Source organism: Rana temporaria, chromosome 1 (assembly GCF_905171775.1).
Source record: "Rana temporaria chromosome 1, aRanTem1.1, whole genome shotgun sequence".
NCBI classification, from domain to species: domain Eukaryota; kingdom Metazoa; phylum Chordata; class Amphibia; order Anura; family Ranidae; genus Rana; species Rana temporaria.
The window spans coordinates 390878772-390900246 of record NC_053489.1 but is presented as its reverse complement, the minus strand read 5'-3'; the positions used below and the strand labels follow the sequence as shown (position 1 = coordinate 390900246).

At 43.8% G+C, this 21475-nt stretch overlaps 2 protein-coding genes across 5 annotated transcripts in view; both read left to right on the top strand.

Moving 5' to 3' along the window:
* Positions 1-21475, top strand: part of NFIC (nuclear factor I C) — a 193478-nt gene that overhangs the window by 44229 nt on the left and 127774 nt on the right. The window lies entirely within an intron of this gene.
* LOC120912379 (DNA-directed RNA polymerases I, II, and III subunit RPABC1) lies at positions 10110-11042 on the top strand. The gene has a single exon (XM_040322599.1). It carries the CDS (start codon positions 10166-10168, stop codon positions 10793-10795), a length of 630 nt encoding a protein of 209 aa, XP_040178533.1. The 5' UTR covers positions 10110-10165; the 3' UTR covers positions 10796-11042.

The window sequence follows — 21475 nt, the reverse complement described above, 5'->3', positions numbered from 1 at the left end:
AGCACTTTTTGCTTTCGCTTTACCTGTATATTGCGCGGTCGTGTGACGTGGCTCCCAAAACAAAATTGCCGTCCTTTTTTTCTCACAAATGGAGCTTTCTTTTGGTGGTATTTGATCACCTCTGCGGTTTTTAGTTTTTGCGCTATAAACAAAAATAGAGCGACTTCAGTTTAGGCAGATACGTATTCTTCTACATATTTTTCGTAAAAAAAAATCGCAATAAGCATTTATTGATTGGTTTGCGCAAAAGTTATAGCGTTTACAAAATAGGGGGTATTTTTATGGCATTTTTATTAATATTTTTTTTTTACTAGTAATGGCGGCGATCAGCTATTTTTTTTCGGTACTGCGACATTATGGCGGACACTTTTGACACATTTTTGGGACCATTGGCATTTTTATAGCGATCAGTGCTATAAAAATGCATTGGATTACTATAAAAATGCCACTGGCAGTGAAGGGGTTAACACTAGGGGGCGGGGAAGGGGTTAAGTATGTTCCCTGGGTGTGTTCTAACTGTAGGGGGGGTGGCTTCACTAGGGAAAATCACTGATCTTCTGTTCATACATTGTATGAACAGAGGATCAGAATTTCCCCCCCCTGACAGGACCGGGAGCTGTGTGTTTACACACACAGCTCCCGGTCCCCGCTCTGTAACGAGCAATCGCGTGTGCCCGGCGGCGATCGCGCCCGCCGGGCACGCGCACGGGGTCGGGGGCGAGCGGGGGGCTTGTGCGCGCACCCCTAGTGGCCTGCGAGAGAGCCGACGTAGAGCTACGGGCTCTCGCGCAGGGGAGCCGACCTGCCGCCCTAAAACAACGGCGGCAGGTCGGCAAGTAGTTAAGGCCGCTCACATTCACTTTAATGGAATATCTCATGTCGTGCGACTTGGGACGACATAAGTCGGATCCAAGTCGCGGTAGTGTGAACCGGCACCAAGGTGCTTATCTAATAGTTTTTTTAAAACCATCGATGTTCCCTGTTGAAACTACCGCCTTTGGAAGGGAATTTCACATCTTTGCCGCCTTTATAGGAAATAGACAGCATGATTATTGCACAGGTGTGCCTTAGGCTGGCCACAATAAAAGGAACTCTAAAATGTGCAGTTTTACTGTATTGGGGGTCCGGGGGTCCAAAAACCAGTTAGTGCCTGGTGTGACCACCATTTGCCTCAAGCAATGCAATGCATCTCTTTCGCATAGAGTAGATCAGGTTGTTGATTGTGGCCTGTGGAATGTTGGTCCATTCCTCTTCAATGGCTGTGCAAAGTTGCTGGATATTGGCAGGAATTGGAACACGCTGTTGTATACGCCGATCCAGAGCATCCCAAACATGCTCAATGGATGACATGTTCGGTGAGTATGCTAGCCATGCAAGAACTGGGATGTTTTCAGCTTCCAGGAGTTGTATACAGATCCTTCCAACATGGAGCCGCGCATTATCATGCTGCAACATGAGGTGATGGTCGTGGTGCATGGCACAACAGTGGGCCTCAGGGTTTCGTCATTCAAAATGCCATCATTAAAATGCACCTGTGTTCATTGTCCATAGCATATGCCTGCCCATACCATAACCCCACCACCACCACGTGCCACTTGATCTACAACATTGACATCAGCAAACCGCTCACTCACATGACGCCATACATGCTGTCTGCCATCTTCCCTGTACAGTGAAAACTGTGATTCATCCGTGAAGAGAACACCTCTCTAAAGTGCCAGATGTCGTTGAATGTGAGCATTTGCCCACTCAAGTCGGTTATGACTATGAACTGCAGTCAGGTCGAGACCTCGATCAGGATGACGAGCATGCAGATGAGCTTCCCTGAGATGGTTTCTGACAGTTTGTGCAGAAATTCTATGGTTATGCAAACCGATTGTTGTAGCAGCTGTCCAGGTGGCTGGTCTCAGACGATCTTGGAGGTGAACATGCTGGATGTGGAGGTCCTGGGCTGGTGTAATTACACGTCGTCTGCGGTTCTGAGGCCAATTGGATGTACTGCCAAATTCTCTGAAATGCCTTTGGAGACAGCTTATGGTAGAGAAATTAACATTCAATTCAATGGCAACAGCACTGGTGGACATTCCTGCAGTCAGCATGCCAATTGCTAGCTCCCTCAAAACTTGCGACATCTGTGGCATTGTGCTGTGTGATAAAACTTCACGTTTTAGAGTGGTCTTTTATTGTGGCCAGCCTAAGGCACACCTGTGCAATAATCATGCTGTCTAATCAGCATATGGGTATGCCACTCCTGTGAGGTGGATGGATTATCTCGGCAAAGGAGAAGTGCTCACTAACACAGATTTGTGAACAATATTTTAGAGAAATATGCCTTTTGTTTACATAGAAAAAGTTGTAGATCTTTCAGTTCAGCTTGTGATATATAGGGGCAAACACAAAAGTGTTGCGTTTATAATTTTGCTCAGTGTATATACGGTAATATATGAGTTTTACTTTTTGAATTGAATTACTGAAATATTTTTTTTTTTTATGATATTTAAATTTTTGGATATGTGTATGTATGTATGTATATATATATATATATATATATATATATATATATATATATATATATATATATATCTCATCCTATACTCTAGTCTTGTTGTGGTAAGCATTGTCATTATAGGGCTATGGTTGGTCCACAGGTTAAACGAATGACCTCACAAGATATGCACTTAATTTTTGTGTTGCCCTATCAAGTGTTAGGGCATTTTTTTCTTACAGTAGAATACTTATGTTATGCTTCTGAGAGGGTTCTGGATGCAAAAGGAAGTTTTCTCTACCTGGTCTGAATTGCACTGTGTAAGGACGGCACCAAGGCCATAGTCTGAAACATCTGCAGTGACAAAAATAGGTAGAAAAAGATGAAATAATGCTAGTGCTAGACTGCTTAAAATTAGCTGTTTGACTGTTTCAAAGCTGTGTTTGGCAGTCTTTGACCAACCCATGTCTGGATTTCAACATAGTAATGTTTTCAATGGCACCACAACTGAGGCTTAATTGGGAAAAAATTAGGTATACTATGAAGTAAGACCTAAGAAAGCATGTAAAGTCTAAAAGTCAGATGGAGTAGGTGCTTGTATCGCAGCTTTCACATGTCCAGAATCAAGCAATAGTCCCTCTTGTGATATAATGTGACCCAGAAATTAAAGCGAAGTTTGTCTAAAACAGAGATTCAATTTCAGCCCTGCAGATTCAATACAATTTAGAACAATACCTCTTTTTTTCTTCGCTGTCATCACAATAGGAAATACCCATTCAGAGGCATACATTTTTTTTTAATCACATCTTGTTCTTGTAGTTTTAGTTCTAGGGAAACAGCCTCTCTTCAGAAGGATAAGCATCTCAATTACTGACACATTATGGGGTTGATTTACAAAAACTGGAGCGTGCAAAATCTGGTGCAGATCTGCATAGAAACTAATCAGCTTCCAGTTTTTTTTGTCAAAGCTTAAAGTGGATGTAAACCCACTCTCATCCTTTCTAAACTACTGCCATAGTGCTGATCTATAATGATATGCATGCCTCTGTCTGTTATAAGAACTGAAAAACTGCAGATTCTGTGGGTGGATCGGTTGTCTGGAGCTCGGTGGGTGGAGTCGTGATGTCAGTAGACTCCCCGCCCACCTTTACACTCCCCTTGTCAACATGCATTTTCTCCTATGTATTCCTTACACTAAATTCTGCTACGATCACTAACATCCAGTGTAAAAACCAGAAAAGTAACCACATGACTTCAGAAAAAGAGTGGCGGTGGGAATTAAAAAATAATGCCTGTCTCCAGGCTAGTGTATGAGATATGTAAATAACCTGTCACTCACAGCAAGGGGGCGGAACGGACTAAGGTTTTTCTCTGCAAGTCCGTTTTGTTTCACTGAACAATAAAAGAGGATTGCTCAGAGCTGGATTAACTCTGTGTGGCAAGACTGGGCACAGATGATAGGAAATCTTATACTGTACATTGTGACATCAAAAACATAAATAAAACATTTTCGGGTTTACATCCACTTTAAGTGAATAAGCTGAAGTTAGAGGCTGATTGGCTACCAGTCACAGCTGCAGCAGATTGTGCACTCTCCAGTTTTTGTAAGGGTCCTTTCACACAGGCTTTCCGCTCAGCGGACTCCACTTTGCTCAGCAGTGGATTGATCACTTGATCCCCGCTGAGCAGGCGGATGACAGGTCTGTCTTTGCTCACTGAGACGGACCTGTAATAGCCCTGCTTTGCTCTATGGGGAGATTTGTCCATTTTCATCTGATCCAATCTGCCAAACGAATGGAAAATAGAGTTTTCATTCATCTGGATTTCACAGCCAGGATTGGATCGGATAGCGGCGGATGTCAGCAGACATGTCACCGCTGACATCCACCACTCCATAGAGGTGCATGGAGAGTCCAATCAGGTCCGCCTGAAAAACTGACAGGTGGACCTGATCCAAAAACGCCCAAGTGAAAGGGACCTTAATCAACACCATTGGGGGAGACTTACTTGGGCACTCAAAATCTGGTGCATCTGTGTATGGTAGCCTATCAACATCTAACTTCAGCTTGTTCAAATAAAACCTGTAAGCTGATTGGTTTCTATGCACAGCTACACCAGATTTTTCATGCTCCAGATATAGTAAATCCTTCCTACTGATAAAAGACTGTTCACTAATTGTAGCAAAAAATAAATAAAAAATCCTGCTACATATAGCAGTGCAATAAGACAAAATTCAACCTGCTCACTAGTTAATTAACATTTTACAGTCACTGGCAGGCATTTAAGAACAAGAATAGGGTCTCAAATAACTAACCAGTAGGTGGTTCACATGCAGAGTACTTATGTTTGATTTCTTCAGGCAATATAGAGACAGCAGTTCCTGTATCAAGCAAAAATATAGTAGAGTGTAACAGCACTGGTTAGCAAGGAATTCAATGCGATTCTCTATGCGACAACTCAGTATTAGGCCCCAGGCGTGAAAAAAAAATGCTCTAGCAAAGCGCGGTGACGTACAACATGTACAACGGCACTATAAAGGGGAAGTTCCATGCGGATGGCGCCACCCTAGGGGCTGCTTTTGCTGATTTCGTGTTAGTAAAAGACGTTTTGCGCTTTTCAGTCTGTTACAGTGTGATGAATTTGCTTACTCCATTACGAACACTAGTTTTACCAGAAAGAGCGTTCCAGTCTCATAACTTGCTTCTGAGCATGCACGTTTTTTCACGTTGTTAAAGCCCACACACGACCATTTTTTATGACGTAAAAAACGACATGAAAAATTAGAGCATGTTCGAAATTTTTAATGGACATTTTTTACATCGTGAAAAATGCTCTGGAGCCCAAACACGGTCGTTTTTAATGACATTAAAAAAAAAACGTAATTTTTGTTGCATCAAGTCATCTGAGTAAATTAGTATGTCATCCAAGTATACGACTACGCATACGTCGAGAAGGTCTCTGAAAATATCATTCATAAAGTTTTGAAAAGTTGCTGGAGCATTACACAACCCAAAAGGCATGACAGTGTATTCGAAGAGTCCCTAACGTGTGCGAAAGGCGGTCTTTTCCATTCATCACCTGATCTAATACGAATCAAGTTATAAGCACCTCTAAGATCGAGTTTAGTAAATTTGCTAGAAGCCTGTAGTCTTTCGATCAATTCAGGAATGAGTGGAAGAGGATAGCAATTTTTCACTGTGACTTTATTCAAGGCTCGGTAGTCTATGATAGGCCTGAGGCTACCATCTTTGTTTGTAACAAAAAACATACCAGCACTGGCAGGAGAAGTAGAAGGTTTAATAAAACCCTTTTTTAAGTTTTCTTGTAAATATTTCTTCAAATGTTGAAGTTCTGGTTGAGAAAGGGAATAAATTCTACCCGTAGGTATAGGGGTGCCTGGCAATAACTCAAGGTAGTGTCTCCGCATTCTTCTCACTGAATACATCAGAAAATTCAAGGTACTCGAAAGGTATCTCTTGAGGGGCAAGATGAAGCAATGGAGCAACTTGATAACAAGTCTTTTTACAATACGGTGAATGTAAAAGTACAGTTGCTTGATCCCAGAGAAAAGTGGGCATATGCTGGTTGAGCCAGGGCAACCCCAAAACAACAGGAAATAGGGGAGAAGTAATAACCTCATAGGTCAAGAATTCACTATGGTTATCTCCACAAATAGTCAATAAAGGTTGAGTTTGGTACAATATGGGTCTAGATGCAGAAGTTGTACCATCAATAAAACTCACAGAAAGAGGGGATGACTTCTTCAATTGTGGAATTTTGTGTAAAGAAACAAGGGCTGAATCGATGAAGTTACCACATGCGCTTGTATCCAACATAGCCTTAACAGGAATTCTAACTTGATCCCACTGTAACATAAGAAGTAAAAAGATATAAGGAGCATGTTTAGAAACGGAACGAGCCAGTTTGCATTGGTGAATAGGCTTACAGTGGGGATCGAAAGTTTGGGCACCCCAGGTAAAAATTTGTATTAATGTGCATAACGAAGCCAAGGAAAGATGGAAAAATCTCCAAAAGGCATCAAATTACAGATTAGACATTCTTATAATATGTCAAAAAAAGTTAGATTTTATTTCCATCATTTACACTTTCAAAATTACAGAAAACAAAAAAATGGCGTCTGCAAAAGTTTGGGCACCCTGCAGTTAATATCTTGTACTGCCCCCTTTGGCAAGTATCACAGCTTGTAAACGCTTTTTGTAGCCAGCCAAGAGTCTTTCAATTCTTGTTTGAGGTATCTTTGCCCATTCTTCCTTACAAAAGTCTTCCAGTTCTTTGAGATTTCTAGGCAGTCTGTCACGCACTGCTCTTTTAAGGTCTATCCATAGATTTTCAATTATGTTGAGGTCAGGAGATTGTGAAGGCCATGGCAAAACCTTCAGTTTACGCCTCTTGATGTAATCCCCCGTGGATTTTGAGGTGTGTTTAGGATCATTATCCATTTGTAGAAGCCATCCTCTCTTTAACTTCAGCTTTTTCACAGATGGCATCAAGTTACCATCCAAAATTTGCTGAAATTTTATTGAATCTATTTTTCCTTCTACTCGTGAAATGTTCCCTGTGCCACTGGCTGCAATACAACCCCAAAGCATGATTGATCCATCCCCATGCTTAACAGTTGGACAGAGATTCTTTTCCTTAAATTCTCCAAACGTACCTTTGCTCATTCCGGCTAAAAAGTTTTATTTTAACCTCATCGGTCCACAGAACTTTTCCAAAATGCATCAGGCTTGTCTATATGTTCATTTGCAAAGTTCAAACGCTGATTTTTGTGGTGAGGACGTAGAAGAGGTTTTCTTCTGATGACTCTTCCATGAAGACCATATTTGTACAAGTTTCTCTTTATAGTGGAATAGTGTACCACAACTCCAGTGTCTGCCAGATCTTTCTGGAGGGATCGTGCAGTCAAACGTGGGTTTTGAATTGCTTTTCTCACAATCCTGCGAGCTGTTCTGTCTGATATTTTTCTTGGTCTTCCAGATCTTGCTTTAACTTCCACTGTTCCTGATGACTGCCATTTCTTAATTACATTCCGAACAGAGGATATTGACATCTGAAAACGCTTTGCTATCTTCTTATAGCCTTCTCCAGCTTTGTGAGCATCAACTATTTTCAGTTTCAGTTTTCTAGACAACTGCTTAGAAGAACCCATGGTGCTGATTGTTGGGGCAAGGTCAGATGAGTCTGGGCATTTAAAACCTTTGAGATTGACATCACCTGGTCTTCCCAGACGATGATTGAGAACAATCCATGACACTTGCGGGTCTCAGCTTTGCAAAGGGGGCAGTGCATGCTATAAATTCTGCAGGGTGCCCAAACTTTGCAGACGCCATTTTTTTGTTTTCTGTAATTTTGAAAGTGTAAATGATGGAAATAAAATCTAACTTTTTTTGACACATTATAAGAATGTCTAATCTGTAATTTGATGCCTTTTGGAGATTTTTCCATCTTTCCTTGGCTTCGTTATGCACATTAATACAAATTTTTACCTGGGGTGCCCAAACTTTCGATCTCCACTGTACGTTCGTCCTTTTTCTTTTTTTACAAGAGGACAAGAAGAGATGGCATGTTCAGGTGAGGCACAATAAGGGCGGAGATTCAATGTGCGGCAACAAAGTCTTTCAGATGAGGTAAGTAGGCCACGTGTGGAGCCAATGTGCATTTTTTCATCAACAGGAACCAAACTCAGATTTTTAGGCATAAGGGCAGATGTAGTTGCAGTTGATTGACATTCAGCTTGTCTCTCTCTTAATCTATGATCAATGGTGATCGAACGTTGTATGATGTCGTTAAGAGTCAGGCCCCGTACACACGGCCGAGGAACTCGACGTGCTTGGCACGTCGAGTTCCTCGTCGAGTTCTATGATGAAGCCGCCGAGGAGCTCGGCGGGCCGCCTTCTCCCATAGAACAACGAGAAAATAGAGAACATGTTCTCTATTTTCTCGTCAAGCTCCTCGGCGGCTCCATCGAGCCAAAACTGTACAGACGACAGAGTTTCTCGGCAGAATCTGGGTTTTGACCGAGTTTCTCGGTGAATTCTGCCGAGAAACTCTGTCGTGTGTACGGGGCCTAAGAGGGAGATCTGATCGAGCCAATTCATCCTTGAGTGGTTCGGAAAGACCGAGGCGAAATTGGTTACGCAGTGTGACATCATTCCACTCAGTTTCAATAGCCCACCTCTGGAATTCCGCAATGAAATCTTCAACTGGTCGTCTATCTTGTTTGAGGTTCCTAATCGCATTTTCAGCAGTGAGTTGCTTATTGAAGTCATCGTATAGCAAAGACATAGTTGCTAGAAATTGTTGACAAGAGTTTAGGATTGGATCCTCTTTTTCTTGGTAAGTATTTGCCCAAGCACGGGGTACACCCTGTAAATAGGAGATAAGGGTGAGCACCTTAATCCTATCATTGGGGGAAGTGTGAGGACGGAGTTCAAACATTAATTTACAGGCATTAATGAACTCTCTATAGGTCTTTCGGTCACCAGAAAAAGTAGGAGGTGGATTCACCTTAGGTTCCGGGGAAAGATAAGATACATTTGGGGTAAGGGCAACTAATTCTTGCAAAGCCTGATTTTCAGCTTGTAGATTTTGTAATGTGTGAGTGAGAGCGTTAATCCTCTGGGTAAGGGTGACAACTTGGTTTGCAAGCTCCGCTGGGTTCATTTAAAGGTTCTATTATTCTGTAACAGCACTGGTGAACGGAGTGAACCACAACTGCGGTTAGCAAGGAATTCAATGCGATTCTCTATGCGACAACTCAGTATTAGGCCCCAGGCGTCACTCCTCGCAACAGGAGTTTGGGGGATCTATACATCATCTCTTTGTCACATAAAGAAAGGCGTCGAGCTACTAAGCATGGACGCATTACAACATGCAACCAGAGCTTAGCGTTTAAAATTATAGTTCAAGGTCAATATCCCAATACACCATTGCATGCAAGTGATTATCAGTAAGGGACCTCAGGCGTCGCTCCTAGCAACAGGAGTTTGGGGGTTCTCTACATCATATCAACTTAAAGCGGGAGTTCACCCATTTGTAAAAAAAAAAAATTTCTCCCCTTAGCTTCCTGCTCGTTTTTACTAGGGGAATCGGCTATTTATTTTAAAATATGAGCAGTACTTACCCGTTTTCGAGCTGCATCTTCTTCCGTCGCTTCCGGGTATGGGTCTTCGGGAGCGGGCGTTCCTTCTTGATTGACAGCCTTCCGAGAGGCTTCCGACGGTCGCATCCATTGCGTCACTAGTAGCCGAAAGAAGCCGAACGTCGGTGCGGCTCTATACTGCGCCTGCGCACCAACGTTTGGCTTCTTTCGGAAAATCGTGACGCGATGGATGCGACCGTCGGAAGCCTCTCGGAAGCCTGTCAATCAAGAAGGAACGCCCATTCCCGAAGCCCATACCCGGAAGCGACGGAGAGGATGCATCTCGTAAACGGGTAAGTACTGCACATATTTTAAAATAAATAGCCGATTCCCCTAGTAAAAACGAGCAGGAATCTAAGGGGGAAAAGTGCCCTCTAAGGGTGAACCCCCGCTTTAAGCATGTAGAGATGTATTAGGCCACTAGAGGAGATGCTATGAAATAGCAACAACCTCTAGCATAGAAAAGTTTTTCGTCCTTCCGGTATAGCAGGCAGCAGTAGCAGCGTGTTGTTGTGAAGATGGATGACGAAGAGGAAACTTACCGACTGTGGAAGATCAGGAAGACTATCATGCAGTTATGCCATGATCGTGGATATTTAGTGACACAAGATGAATTGGATCAAACTTTGGATGAGTTTAAAGCACAGTTTGGTGATAAGCCCAGTGAGGGTCGCCCCCGAAGAACAGATCTCACTGTGTTGGTCGCACACAATGATGATCCAACTGATCAGATGTTTGTATTCTTTCCTGAGGAGCCAAAGGTTGGCATAAAGACCATAAAAATGTACTGTCAGCGGATGCAGGAGGAAAATATCACCCGAGCTATCATAGTTGTGCAGCAAGGAATGACCCCATCTGCCAAGCAGTCACTGGTGGATATGGCTCCCAAGTACATCCTGGAACAGTTTCTGCAGCAGGAGCTTCTGATTAACATCACAGAACATGAGCTGGTACCTGAACACGTGGTGATGACCAAAGATGAAGTGACAGAACTACTGGCAAGATATAAATTACGAGAATCCCAACTCCCTCGTATTCAGGCGGGAGACCCAGTGGCAAGATATTTTGGTTTAAAGAGAGGCCAGGTGGTAAAGATTATTCGTCCTAGTGAGACTGCTGGTCGTTACATTACATACCGATTAGTCTAATGAGGTGTGTTTTTACCCTGGGAAAACAAACTTCTGAAGAAGTGCAGTGTTTGAAGATGGAGGCAAACCAGAGCTAGCCAGCAGAAGAGACTCCAAGAACATGTACTCGGATCATGAAGAGTGTGATAAACTCTTGACACTTAAATGACAGCACTTCTGTAAGTTGCTCAGTTAGCAGGCCCCTCTATTTTTTATATTGGGAAAAATAAACATTGCATACTCTGACGAAAAAAATAAAAAATAAAAAGAAAAGTTAGAGCTAACATGTTCAAACAATTAAGACAAGGCCTATGAGGATTTGTACTTATGTCAAGCTCGTAGTAAATAGAAGTAGTATTAGTAGTATTTCAATAGTAGTATTACTTGTATATGACAGGTACTTTAGTTGAGTAATAGTACTTGCGTATGAGAGGCAAAATAGCTCAGGTAATTATAGTAGCATACTTGTGGTAAATATTGTAGATACAATACTACTTGCATATGAGAGGCAGTATATCCCAGGTAAATATAGTAGCAGATATGAGCTATATATTGTAGATGTAGCAATGGTTACATATGAGAGGCAATATAGCTCAGGAATTTATAGTAGCCACGTGAACTAAATATTGCTGTAATAATTTAGAGGTAGCTGTCCCTTTAAGGTACTCCTTTGCAAATAAGCTTTAGCACAATGGTATCTCCCATAAGATATGTTAATCTCCACACTGTATTTGTAATACTACAATTGAAATCGATGAAACATAAGCATTAGATCTTCCTATAGAACTACAAGTGAAGGAATGACTACTTATCCGTTTTGTAGGTATTTTTATGCAGGAGATGGAAAGTCCATGAAGGTAGTTCCCAACAATGCTGTAGTTGTAGAGGAAGTCTTAACAGCAAAGTAGTAGTTGTTTCCTGGAGCGGTGTCCCGGCAAAGGCAGATAGTTGTTGTGTAAGGTAGCTGAGCTACAGCTGACAGGCCATGACGGATAGGCTACGGCTGGAACGCATCACTGTGCGGGCGATGACGTCATCGCACGAGCACTGTAAGCGTTCCAACATGGAACGCATTACGGCGCCGAGTGCGCCTATTTAAAGAAGGAACAGCCCGCAAAAGCGGCTGTTACATAGAGTAGCCTTTGCTAGCAGATACAAGAGTAATGCCCTGTACACACGAGCGTAATTCCCGGCGGAAAAAAAGTTGGATGGTTGTTCCGAGGGAATTCCGCTCAAGCCTGCCTGCATACACATGGTCACACAACAAAAGTTCGGTGAACTTTTGACTGCCAAGAACGCGGTGATGCAAAAGACTACGACAAGCCGAGAAAATTAAGTTCTATGCTTTTGCGCATACGTCGATTTGTTTCCGAGCATGTGTTGGAATTTTGCGCGTCGGAATTTGTACACACGATAGGAAATTCCGATCGAATTTTTTCCTGACGGGAAAATAAAGAACCTGCTCTCTATCTTTTTCCAGCAGTTTTTCCGTTGAAAAAAGTCTGATGGAGCATACACATGGTCGGGATTCCCGACCAAAAGTTCTCATCTGATTTTTTCCAACGGGAAAACCGATCGTGTGTACGGGGCATAACAGTCAGGCTGGGCATACATTTTTATTTATTTTTTCCTCACCCAGCAGGCCGAACATATAAAACTAACACATTCCTCCATCAACACAAGCGAGGTGGATAGAGGAAATGTATTCTATGCATTAAGGTATAAAACCTTCAGGGTGCAACTCACCCCCCCCCCCTCTTATACTTACCTGAGCCCCATCTTGAACCAACAATGTGCATGAGAGCAGCAGCACTCCTGGGTCTTTCTCTTCTCATTGGCCCACACAGTAGCTGTCAATCACAGCTAGTGAGCCAATGAGGAAAGAGCAAGATTGAGCCACACTCTGTGAGTAAATGGACACACAGAGCATGGCTCGGGAGCGAGCCTTCTTGAGTTCACCCATAGCAAGGACGGTAAGGCACCCGATGCCCGGGCACTGTGAGTGTGAAAGAGCTCTAATGCGGGCTAAGTGTTTTTCTACTAGTGGACTTGTATCATTTCATGTGTTAGAGCACCAAAACAACCAACTCTAAGCTGCTATAAATTTTACTTTGGATTCAGCATTATGCTGTTCACCCTGCTAGAATTGATACCTTTCTTTAACCACATTTACTTTAGGCACAAATATGTTTACAGCGATAGCTGTATCATAGGTGTTTTCTGCTGCTGGTAGAGTACAGAAAATACCCTGTCCTTCTGCTCCCAGGTAGTGAATAAATACATTTTCTAGCAATAGGTGAGTGCTCCTGATTAGCAGCATTATGTCATTTTCAAACATAGAAATCCAAACAGTGGAAAGACATTGCAGGCTCATCCAGGGTGAAAAATGGATGAAATAATAAATGAAAGGGGAAGGGGGAAATGTGAGACTTTATATGAGACACATGCAATCATGCATCTCTATCCCTAATGATAAAGAAAAAAAGGTTTGGGACGTTGTATGAGGCATAGCATACAAACTGGGTAAGAGTTATAATTAGGGTTGTCCCGATACCACTTTTTTAGAACCGAGTACAAGTACCGATACTTTTTTTCAAGTAGTCGCCGATACCGAATACCGATACTTTTTTTTAATGTCATGTGACCGTTTTCAAACCACAATACAGACCAAAGATATTTTCTTTAGAATTATGAAGAACTGGTACATCATGGTGTGGAGCTGTTTTTTAGCATACGGTACTGGAAAACTACATATCATTGAAGGAGTGATCACTGTCAGTGCAGCTCATCGGTGCCAGTGCCCAAAAGTGCAGCTAGCCAGTGCCACCTATCAGTGCAGATCAGTGCCCATTAGTGCATCAGTGCAGGGAGGCAGCTTATTAGTGCATCTCATCAGTGCCACCCAATCAATGCCAGTGCCACCTATCAGTGCCATCCATTTATGAGTGCCATTCAATCAATGCCAGTGCCACCTATCAGTGCCATCCAATGGTGCCATCCAATTTGTGTTCGATGTCACAAAAAAAAAAAAGTATTCTATTTTGGTATCGGGAGTATTTGCACGAGTACGAGTACTAGCGCAAATACTCGGTATCGGTACCGATACCGATACTGGTATCGGTATCTGGACAACCCTAGTTATAATAATGATAATCATAAACATATATCATGTCACATTGCAGTATATGCATATATGAAAATATTTCATAAATGTACAAGTCACTAAAAGCTTGAAATTCATACATATACATAGATAATTGAGCAGCACGTAATAGTACAAATTATTCATAAATATGCATGGATGGGTAAGTGGTACATAGCAGTAACTGGTGTTCATACATGTACATAAGTGGATACACAACACATTGCAATAACCAGTTGGCAAAGTAATAGTGCTCCATATAAAAAAATTGGTAGAAATAATAAAATAATTAACAATATAGTCTAAATGGAACTAAAGGTGTGTATATTAAGGAGTGGCAGCATCCTAGTGCTCGACACGTTTCGTGGGCAAAGCCACTTTATCAGAAAAAGATGTGTCCAAAAGTCTGTAGAAAAATATAGACATCAATAAAATCTAATAATAACTACAATATCAAAAAAGTAACAGTAAGGGAAGAGAATAGTCCCAGTCCTAAGTACTCACATAGGGCTAGGGTATAGGAGCATGTGGTGCTGTAGTATAGAGACCGCTGGAATTGTTTGTCCCGGGAGCTGAGGTATATGGACCCATGTGCGGGTTGGACGTGTTTAAAAGGTCCCCAGGCATTACTGAAAATTTCTACTGTATGTGGTATTGAGTAATACTAAAAAAGAATAATGAAAATATGCAAAATGTCTATCATAGTGAAAAGGTACTATTGTGGGTAAGTTAAAACAATACCCCATGTTAGAAAATTCTGAGAGTATATGGGTGTGGAGAATATGGGAAATGACAAAAGTATAACCATAACCAAATGACGAAAAATGGATGAGGGTATAATGCAGGGTAATGCATAAACCATCATACAGATCACCAGGCAAAGCAATTGTGCAGTGAGTATGACTAGTGATAGAAGAGGGCAAATAGTAACTCAAAGTAATTACCTAATGTTATGGTTGAAAAACATGATCCACGTGTGAGAGCAGTGTGCCCAAATGTGTAACCTAAGGGATTGCTGCCAGGAGAAGTGTCTAAAATTGGTCCAACACGAGCACATGACCTAACCAGCATCACCCACAGTGCTCCCTGTTTGTTCACGTGTCTCTATCACAGCTCCCATGCCAGACAATTTCAACGGCTCTGGTCCTGTGCTTACATCTATACAGTTGACGTGAGTATTCATAGGGTTATCTATCTTGTTCTTTATACATTATTTATAATATTCTACTACACAATTATACATTATGGTTAAGTCTCTTTATAGATCACCATTGCATTTGCCCCTGAATAGTTGGTATACCCCAACGAAACGCGTCGGGCATACATAGATGCATGATGTTCATACAGATGATTTTATGTTTTTATACTGTTTTACTCCTAGATTCTCATTATACCATCAAGCCCCTCCCGTGGTTCATGTTGTGCAGGACTTGTCCTTACTCCACGATATGCCAAGTACCATGGTGTTAATATGCATATGTAATTTGTAGCATGTTTATGCGATTTTGTGGATGCAATTTTTTGTCATTCAGTATGCTTTACATTATATCACAAGGCATAATAAAATGCTCTTTGCTAAGACTGCTTTTTGTTATACACCTCTCATTCCAAGTCCCGAACTTACTCCCCCCTTTTGTGTTGGAACCCAATTAAGCAATACTGTATATGTTATATGCTTACTCCGCATGGTGATTGGCCTTATTTAAAGTCCCGCTGACCAAACTCTCTCTTTTTTCTACTAAATCAGCAAGAGGTTGTAAAAATGAACTACTGGTGGTTGTCCAGAAGAATGTGTGGAAACGTTATTTATTTTTGGCAGTGTGGATGAAATGGGACAATGGGCTGTATTGAACCGTTATGCCGCGTACACACGATCATTTTTCGGGTTGTAAAAAACAACGTTTTTTAAAAATGTGATTTAAAATGATCGTGTGTGGGCTTCATAGGATTTTTTGGGTTCTGAAAAACGTCAAAAAAAAAATTTGAACATGCTCTATTTTTTAACGACATTTTAAACAATGTCATTTTTCGGGTTGTAAAAAATTATCGTGTGTGGGCTTTAACGACATGAAAAACCCGCGCATGCTCAGAAGCAAGTTATGAGACGGGAGCGCTCTTTCTGGTAAAACTACCGTTCGTAATGGAGTAAGCACATTCATCACGCTGTAACAGACAGAAAAGCGCGAATTGTCTTTTAAAAACATGAAATCGGCAAAAGCAGCCCCAAGGGTGGCGTCATCCGCATGGAACTTCCCCTTTATAGCGCCGTTGTACGTCACCGCGCTTTGCTAGAGCATTTTTTTTTCACTATCGTGTGTAGGCAACGTCGTTTGTTGAAGTTGAAGTTGAAAAAAACTTTGTTTTTTCTAGAGGCTGAAAAACATTGGGCCTGATTCCCAAAAAAGCTGCCTAACTTAACTTTCAGCAGTTAAGTTACACTGACTTAAAATTTCTACCTAAGTGCCTGATCCACAAAGCACTTACCTAGAAATTTCAGGCCGTGTAACTTAAGTGCCGCCGTCGCAAGGCGGTCCTCCTCTCCGGGGGGCGTTTAAAATTTAAATGAGGCGCGCTCCCGCGCCGGCCGTACTGCGCATGCGTGTGACGTAATTTTCCCGACGTGCAGCGCGCGAACGTAATTGACGCCGGGCGGCTTTGTGGATTGCGACGGGACACTAAAGTTGCGACGGGTGAAAAAAAATATACGCGCCGGGAAAACAAATAATTATAAAAAAAATGACAGCGTCGCTCAGCATGCATTCCTGAGAGGGAGAACTCCTTGCCAATTTTCAAAGAAAAAACCGGCATGGGTTCCCCCCCCAGGAGCATACCAGGCCCTTAGGTCTGGTATGGGTTGTAAGGAGACCCCCCCACGCCGAAAAATCGACGTAGGGGGTCCCCCTACAATCCATACCAGACCCGTATCCAAAGCACGCTACCCGGCCGGTCAGGAAGGGAGTGGGGACGAGCGAGCGCCCCCCCCCCCTCCTGAGCCGTGCCAGGCCGCATGCCCTCAACATGGGGGGGTTGGGTGCTCTGGGGCAGGGGGGTGCACTGCGGGCCCCCCCACCCCAGAGCACCCTGTCCCCATGTTGATGAGGACAGGACCTCTTCCCGACAACCCTTGCCGTTGGTTGTCGGGGTCTGCGGGCGGGGGCTTATCGGAATCTGGGAGTCCCCTCAAATAAGGGGGCCCCCAGATACCGGCCCCCCACCTAAGTGAATGGATATGGGGTACATCGTACCCCTACCCATTCACCTGGAGGCAAAAAGTAAAAGTTAGTAAACACACAACACAAGGGTTTTTAAAATAATTTATTATTCTGCTCCGGAGGCCCCCCTGTCTTCTTTATTAGCTCTAATACCAGGGGGGGCTTCTTCTTCCGCTCTCCGGGGGTCTTCTTCCACTCGCCGGGGGGGGTTTCTTCTTCCGCTCTCCGGGGGGGGGCTTCTCCGCTCTCCGGGGGTCTTCTTCTCTCTTCGCTGCTCTCCGCTGTTGACTCGGCGCACCCCGGTTCTTCTCCAGCTGTCCGGTGCCTTCTTCTTCAGCGCTGGCTGCCTGCTATCTTTGTGTGTTAGCTCAATTACTAACAGGCAGCCGGCGCGGTCTTCTGTGACGTCAGGTTCTTCTTCTCCCCTCTTCCGATGTTGACTCGTCGCCTCTTGTCACTGCAATGATGGAAGCGCGCCTTGCATCCCATTTATATAGGCACCACCGTCCCATCATGCTCCGGTAGGTACCCACGTGGTGGGTGCACGTGGGTAGGCACCCACCACGTGGGTCGACATCGGAAGAGGGGAGAAGAAGAACCTGACGTCACAGAAGACCGCGCCGGCTGCCTGTTAGTAATTGAGCTAACACACAAAGATAGCAGGCAGCCAGCGCTGAAGAAGAAGGCACCGGACAGCTGGAGAAGAACCGGGGTGCGCCGAGTCAACAGCGGAGAGCGGCGAAGAGAGAAGAAGACCCCCGGAGAGCGGAGAAGCCCCCCCCCCCGGAGAGCGGAAGAAGAAACCCCCCTCGGAGAGTGGAAGAAGACCCCCGGAGAGCGGAAGAAGAAGCCCCCCCTGGTATTAGAGCTAATAAAGAAGACAGGGGGGGCCTCCGGAGCAGAATAATACATTATTTTAAAAACCCTTGTGTTGTGTGTTTACTAACTTTAACTTTTTGCCTCCAGGTGAATGGGTAGGGGTACGATGTACCCCATATCCATTCACTTAGGGTGGGGGGCCGGTATCTGGGGGCCCCCTTATTTGAGGGGACTCCCAGATTCCGATAAGCCCCCGCCCGCAGACCCCGACAACCAACGGCAAGGGTTGTCGGGAAGAGGTCCTGTCCTCATCAACATGGGGACAGGGTGCTCTGGGGTGGGGGGGCCCGCAGTGCACCCCCCTGCCCCAGAGCACCCAACCCCCCCATGTTGAGGGCATGCGGCCTGGCACGGCTCAGGAGGGGGGGGGGCGCTCGCTCGTCCCCACTCCCTTCCTGACCGGCCGGGTAGCGTGCTTTGGATACGGGTCTGGTATGGATTGTAGGGGGACCCCCTACGTCGATTTTTCGGCGTAGGGGGGTCTCCTTACAACCCATACCAGACCTAAGGGCCTGGTATGCTCCTGGGGGGGGAACCCATGCCGGTTTTGAATTTAAAAATTGCCGTGGAGTTCACCCTCAGGAATGCATACCAAATGCCGTCGCTTGAATGGGCCTTTACAAGGTGTGACTAACTTTCCACATTGTAAAACCAGCCCTAGTTTTGCGCAAGCAAATTCGGAACTTACGCAGAAATCACAATGATGAAATGCTTTGTGGATCTGCTTAAGTCCTCATTTGCATACTCAAAGCTGCATTTCAATGAGAAATGCCCCCAGCGGCGGATGCGGTACTGCATCCTAAGATTTGACCGTGTAAGTGTCTTACACATGTCAGATTTTCTGCCTAACTTTGGAAAAAGCCTTTTGAGGATCGTTTCCAAAGTTAGGCACAGACTGAACAGCAGTTAAGTCTGCGTATCTCTTTTGGGAATCAGGCCCATTGTTTTTTACAACCCGAAAAATGATCGTGTGTACGCGGCATTAGGAACTTATACTCATTTACCCTAATTTACTTGTGCGATGAGCACAGTGAATAAAACATCAACAAATTGAGTAACTCATGATGGTAATAGGAGCAATCAGGAAGTACAATTATTCACCTCCACACCCCCTATCAGCAAGGCGTATACAGGTATAACAATCGTGTTATCAGACAATTTTATTCATTGCCTCCCATTCAACTTGTATTTATTTTTGGAAATCTAATACCTGTGAAATCTGGTGAAGGACCACTTACTGAAAAGTTGTGACTGCAGAGGGAATTACTAATGCATTTTTGGTGTTTTTTACTTTTACTAGAAATTAGAACCCAGAGGGTTCTAAAGGTACATTGCTGCAATCTTCCCTAAGTGCCAACACTCTTTCAATTTTGTAGGGATCAGTGTTACAGAAGATCTTAGCTAGCCCTTGTGTGTTTTTTATCCCCTTTTTACCTTTTAAGCTGGGTTCATTTCAAAAAACATACTCACGCCTGGTGGATCCAGCATTGGTCTGCTATGATCCACCTACCGGTGCTGTACACCATGTTCTGCGTGGCCATATTTATTTCTTACTCCATCAAGAGCCAGCTGTCTCTTCCTGGTTTAAACAGCCAGCACCCCAATGATGCACCCTCCTCCAACTGCTGTATTGAAGCTAATGCATCCTATAATATTTGAGGCTCCATGAACGAAACACATTATTCTCTCCTAAGCAGGAATAAATATGAGAGGGGGTGGGTTGGAAAGTAAAAAGAAAGAGTAAATAAACAAAAAAAAAATCAGCATTTTAGATGAATCCAATACAGTAAAGTTTATTTTTCGAGTGAAGGTCTACTTTAATGTTAAAACGGTAGTAAACCGCAGTTAAAGCGGTAGTTCACCCTGACCCACATGATGTTACCATCGAGACAGGCATTGTAGCGCGAGCTACAGTATGCCTGTCCCGATTTTTTTAACCCCGTACTCACCTCGTAGTCGTCCATCGTAGATTTCGGCTCCCGCGGGGAATGGGCGTGCCTATGGAGAGGGAGGATGATTGACGGCCGGCCCTGGCACGTCACTCTCCCCGAAGACAGCCGGAGTAGGTCTCGGCTCTTCACGGCGCGTGCGCACAGGCTATGCGCACGCGTCGTGAAGACCAAGCCTATTTCGGCTATTTCCGGAGAAGCGTGACGCGCCAGAGCCGGCCGTCAATCATCCTCCGTCTCCAGAGGCACGCCCATTCCCCGGTATCTTCGATGGACGACTACAAGGTGAGTATGGGGGGAAAAAATTCGGGACAGGCATACTGTAGCTCGCGCTACAGTGCCTGATTTAAAGGTAAAAGAAAATTTTTTTTTTTTTTTCCTGTCGATAGGGTGAACCCCCGCTTTAAAGAAGAAAAAAAATAATCTCCTGCACAGCATACTAGCTCATTATGAGAGACTTACCTTAATACAAAGCCCTCCGGCGGTGACTTCCCTCATGGTTTGCGCCTTTCTGCTACATGAATGGCCGGAGGCATGATGACATCTCTCCTGTGCGGGGGTTGCCGTTTACGGCATTGGCTCTGAAGGTCAGGGCACGGTAATCTCACCGAATTCCAATCAAAATTGCTACATGTGACATCTATGACCTAATATGGCAATGTCATTGTCAACCTTAGTTTATCCTTGTTCAGCATTTTGTCTCCTAATTTACTGCAGTCAGAAAGCTTACTTTCTGTTCCAATTTACTGTAGCGAGAGTAAAATAAATTCCTTCCTGATCCCCCAGAGGGCAGTCTGAGATTCTCTTGATCAAAAATCTCTGGTTGTGCATGTAGCTTAAAGTGGATGTAAACCCTCCATACACCCAGTGAAGTGAACAGCCTCAGATGATACACAGAGATAAACCAAACCTCCCTACATAGGTTTTATATATATATCTGCTGTCACATTTATATACTGTTTAGAAAGTTCAGATTTTGTTAGATTTTCTCTTACTGGTTAACACAGAGTGTGATGTCTGGGCATACAGCCAAGATAGCTAACATTGCTGATTGGAGGAAAGGTACACACCCCCTCTCATCATAGGCAGAGACTCTCAGAGCTGTTCTGTAATAGGAGCTGCTCTCTGCTACTCTATTTTAGCAACCTCCTCCGACAAAAGATTCAGGCTGCTTTTGTCTAAAAAGTCTGAGAATTTGTCAGGAGTTCTCAGGCTGATAACAGAGGAACCGTTCAGAAGAGAGCTATAAGACTTAGCTCATTGAAAAGAGATAACAAAATACTGCGGATATATGTGCCCAGCTGAAATTTCATGAATCGGGTTTACATCCACTTTAAGTATAATCATTTAACCTTTTGCCGACCGCGTTATAGACAAAAGACGTCTACAGCGCGGTCGAGTTGTTCTGGGAGGACGTCCCGGGGACGTCCTCCCAGAATCCTCCTCTCGCACGCCCCCTGGAAGACCCGGCGCATCACGGATCGCGGTAAATTGCCGCTGATAGCGGCCGTTTACCACG

Excerpts from the sequence above, each read along its gene's own strand:
- LOC120912379 (XM_040322599.1), top strand. The coding sequence starts at position 10,166 with ATGGATGACGAAGAGGAAACTTACCGACTGTGGAAGATCAGGAAGACT.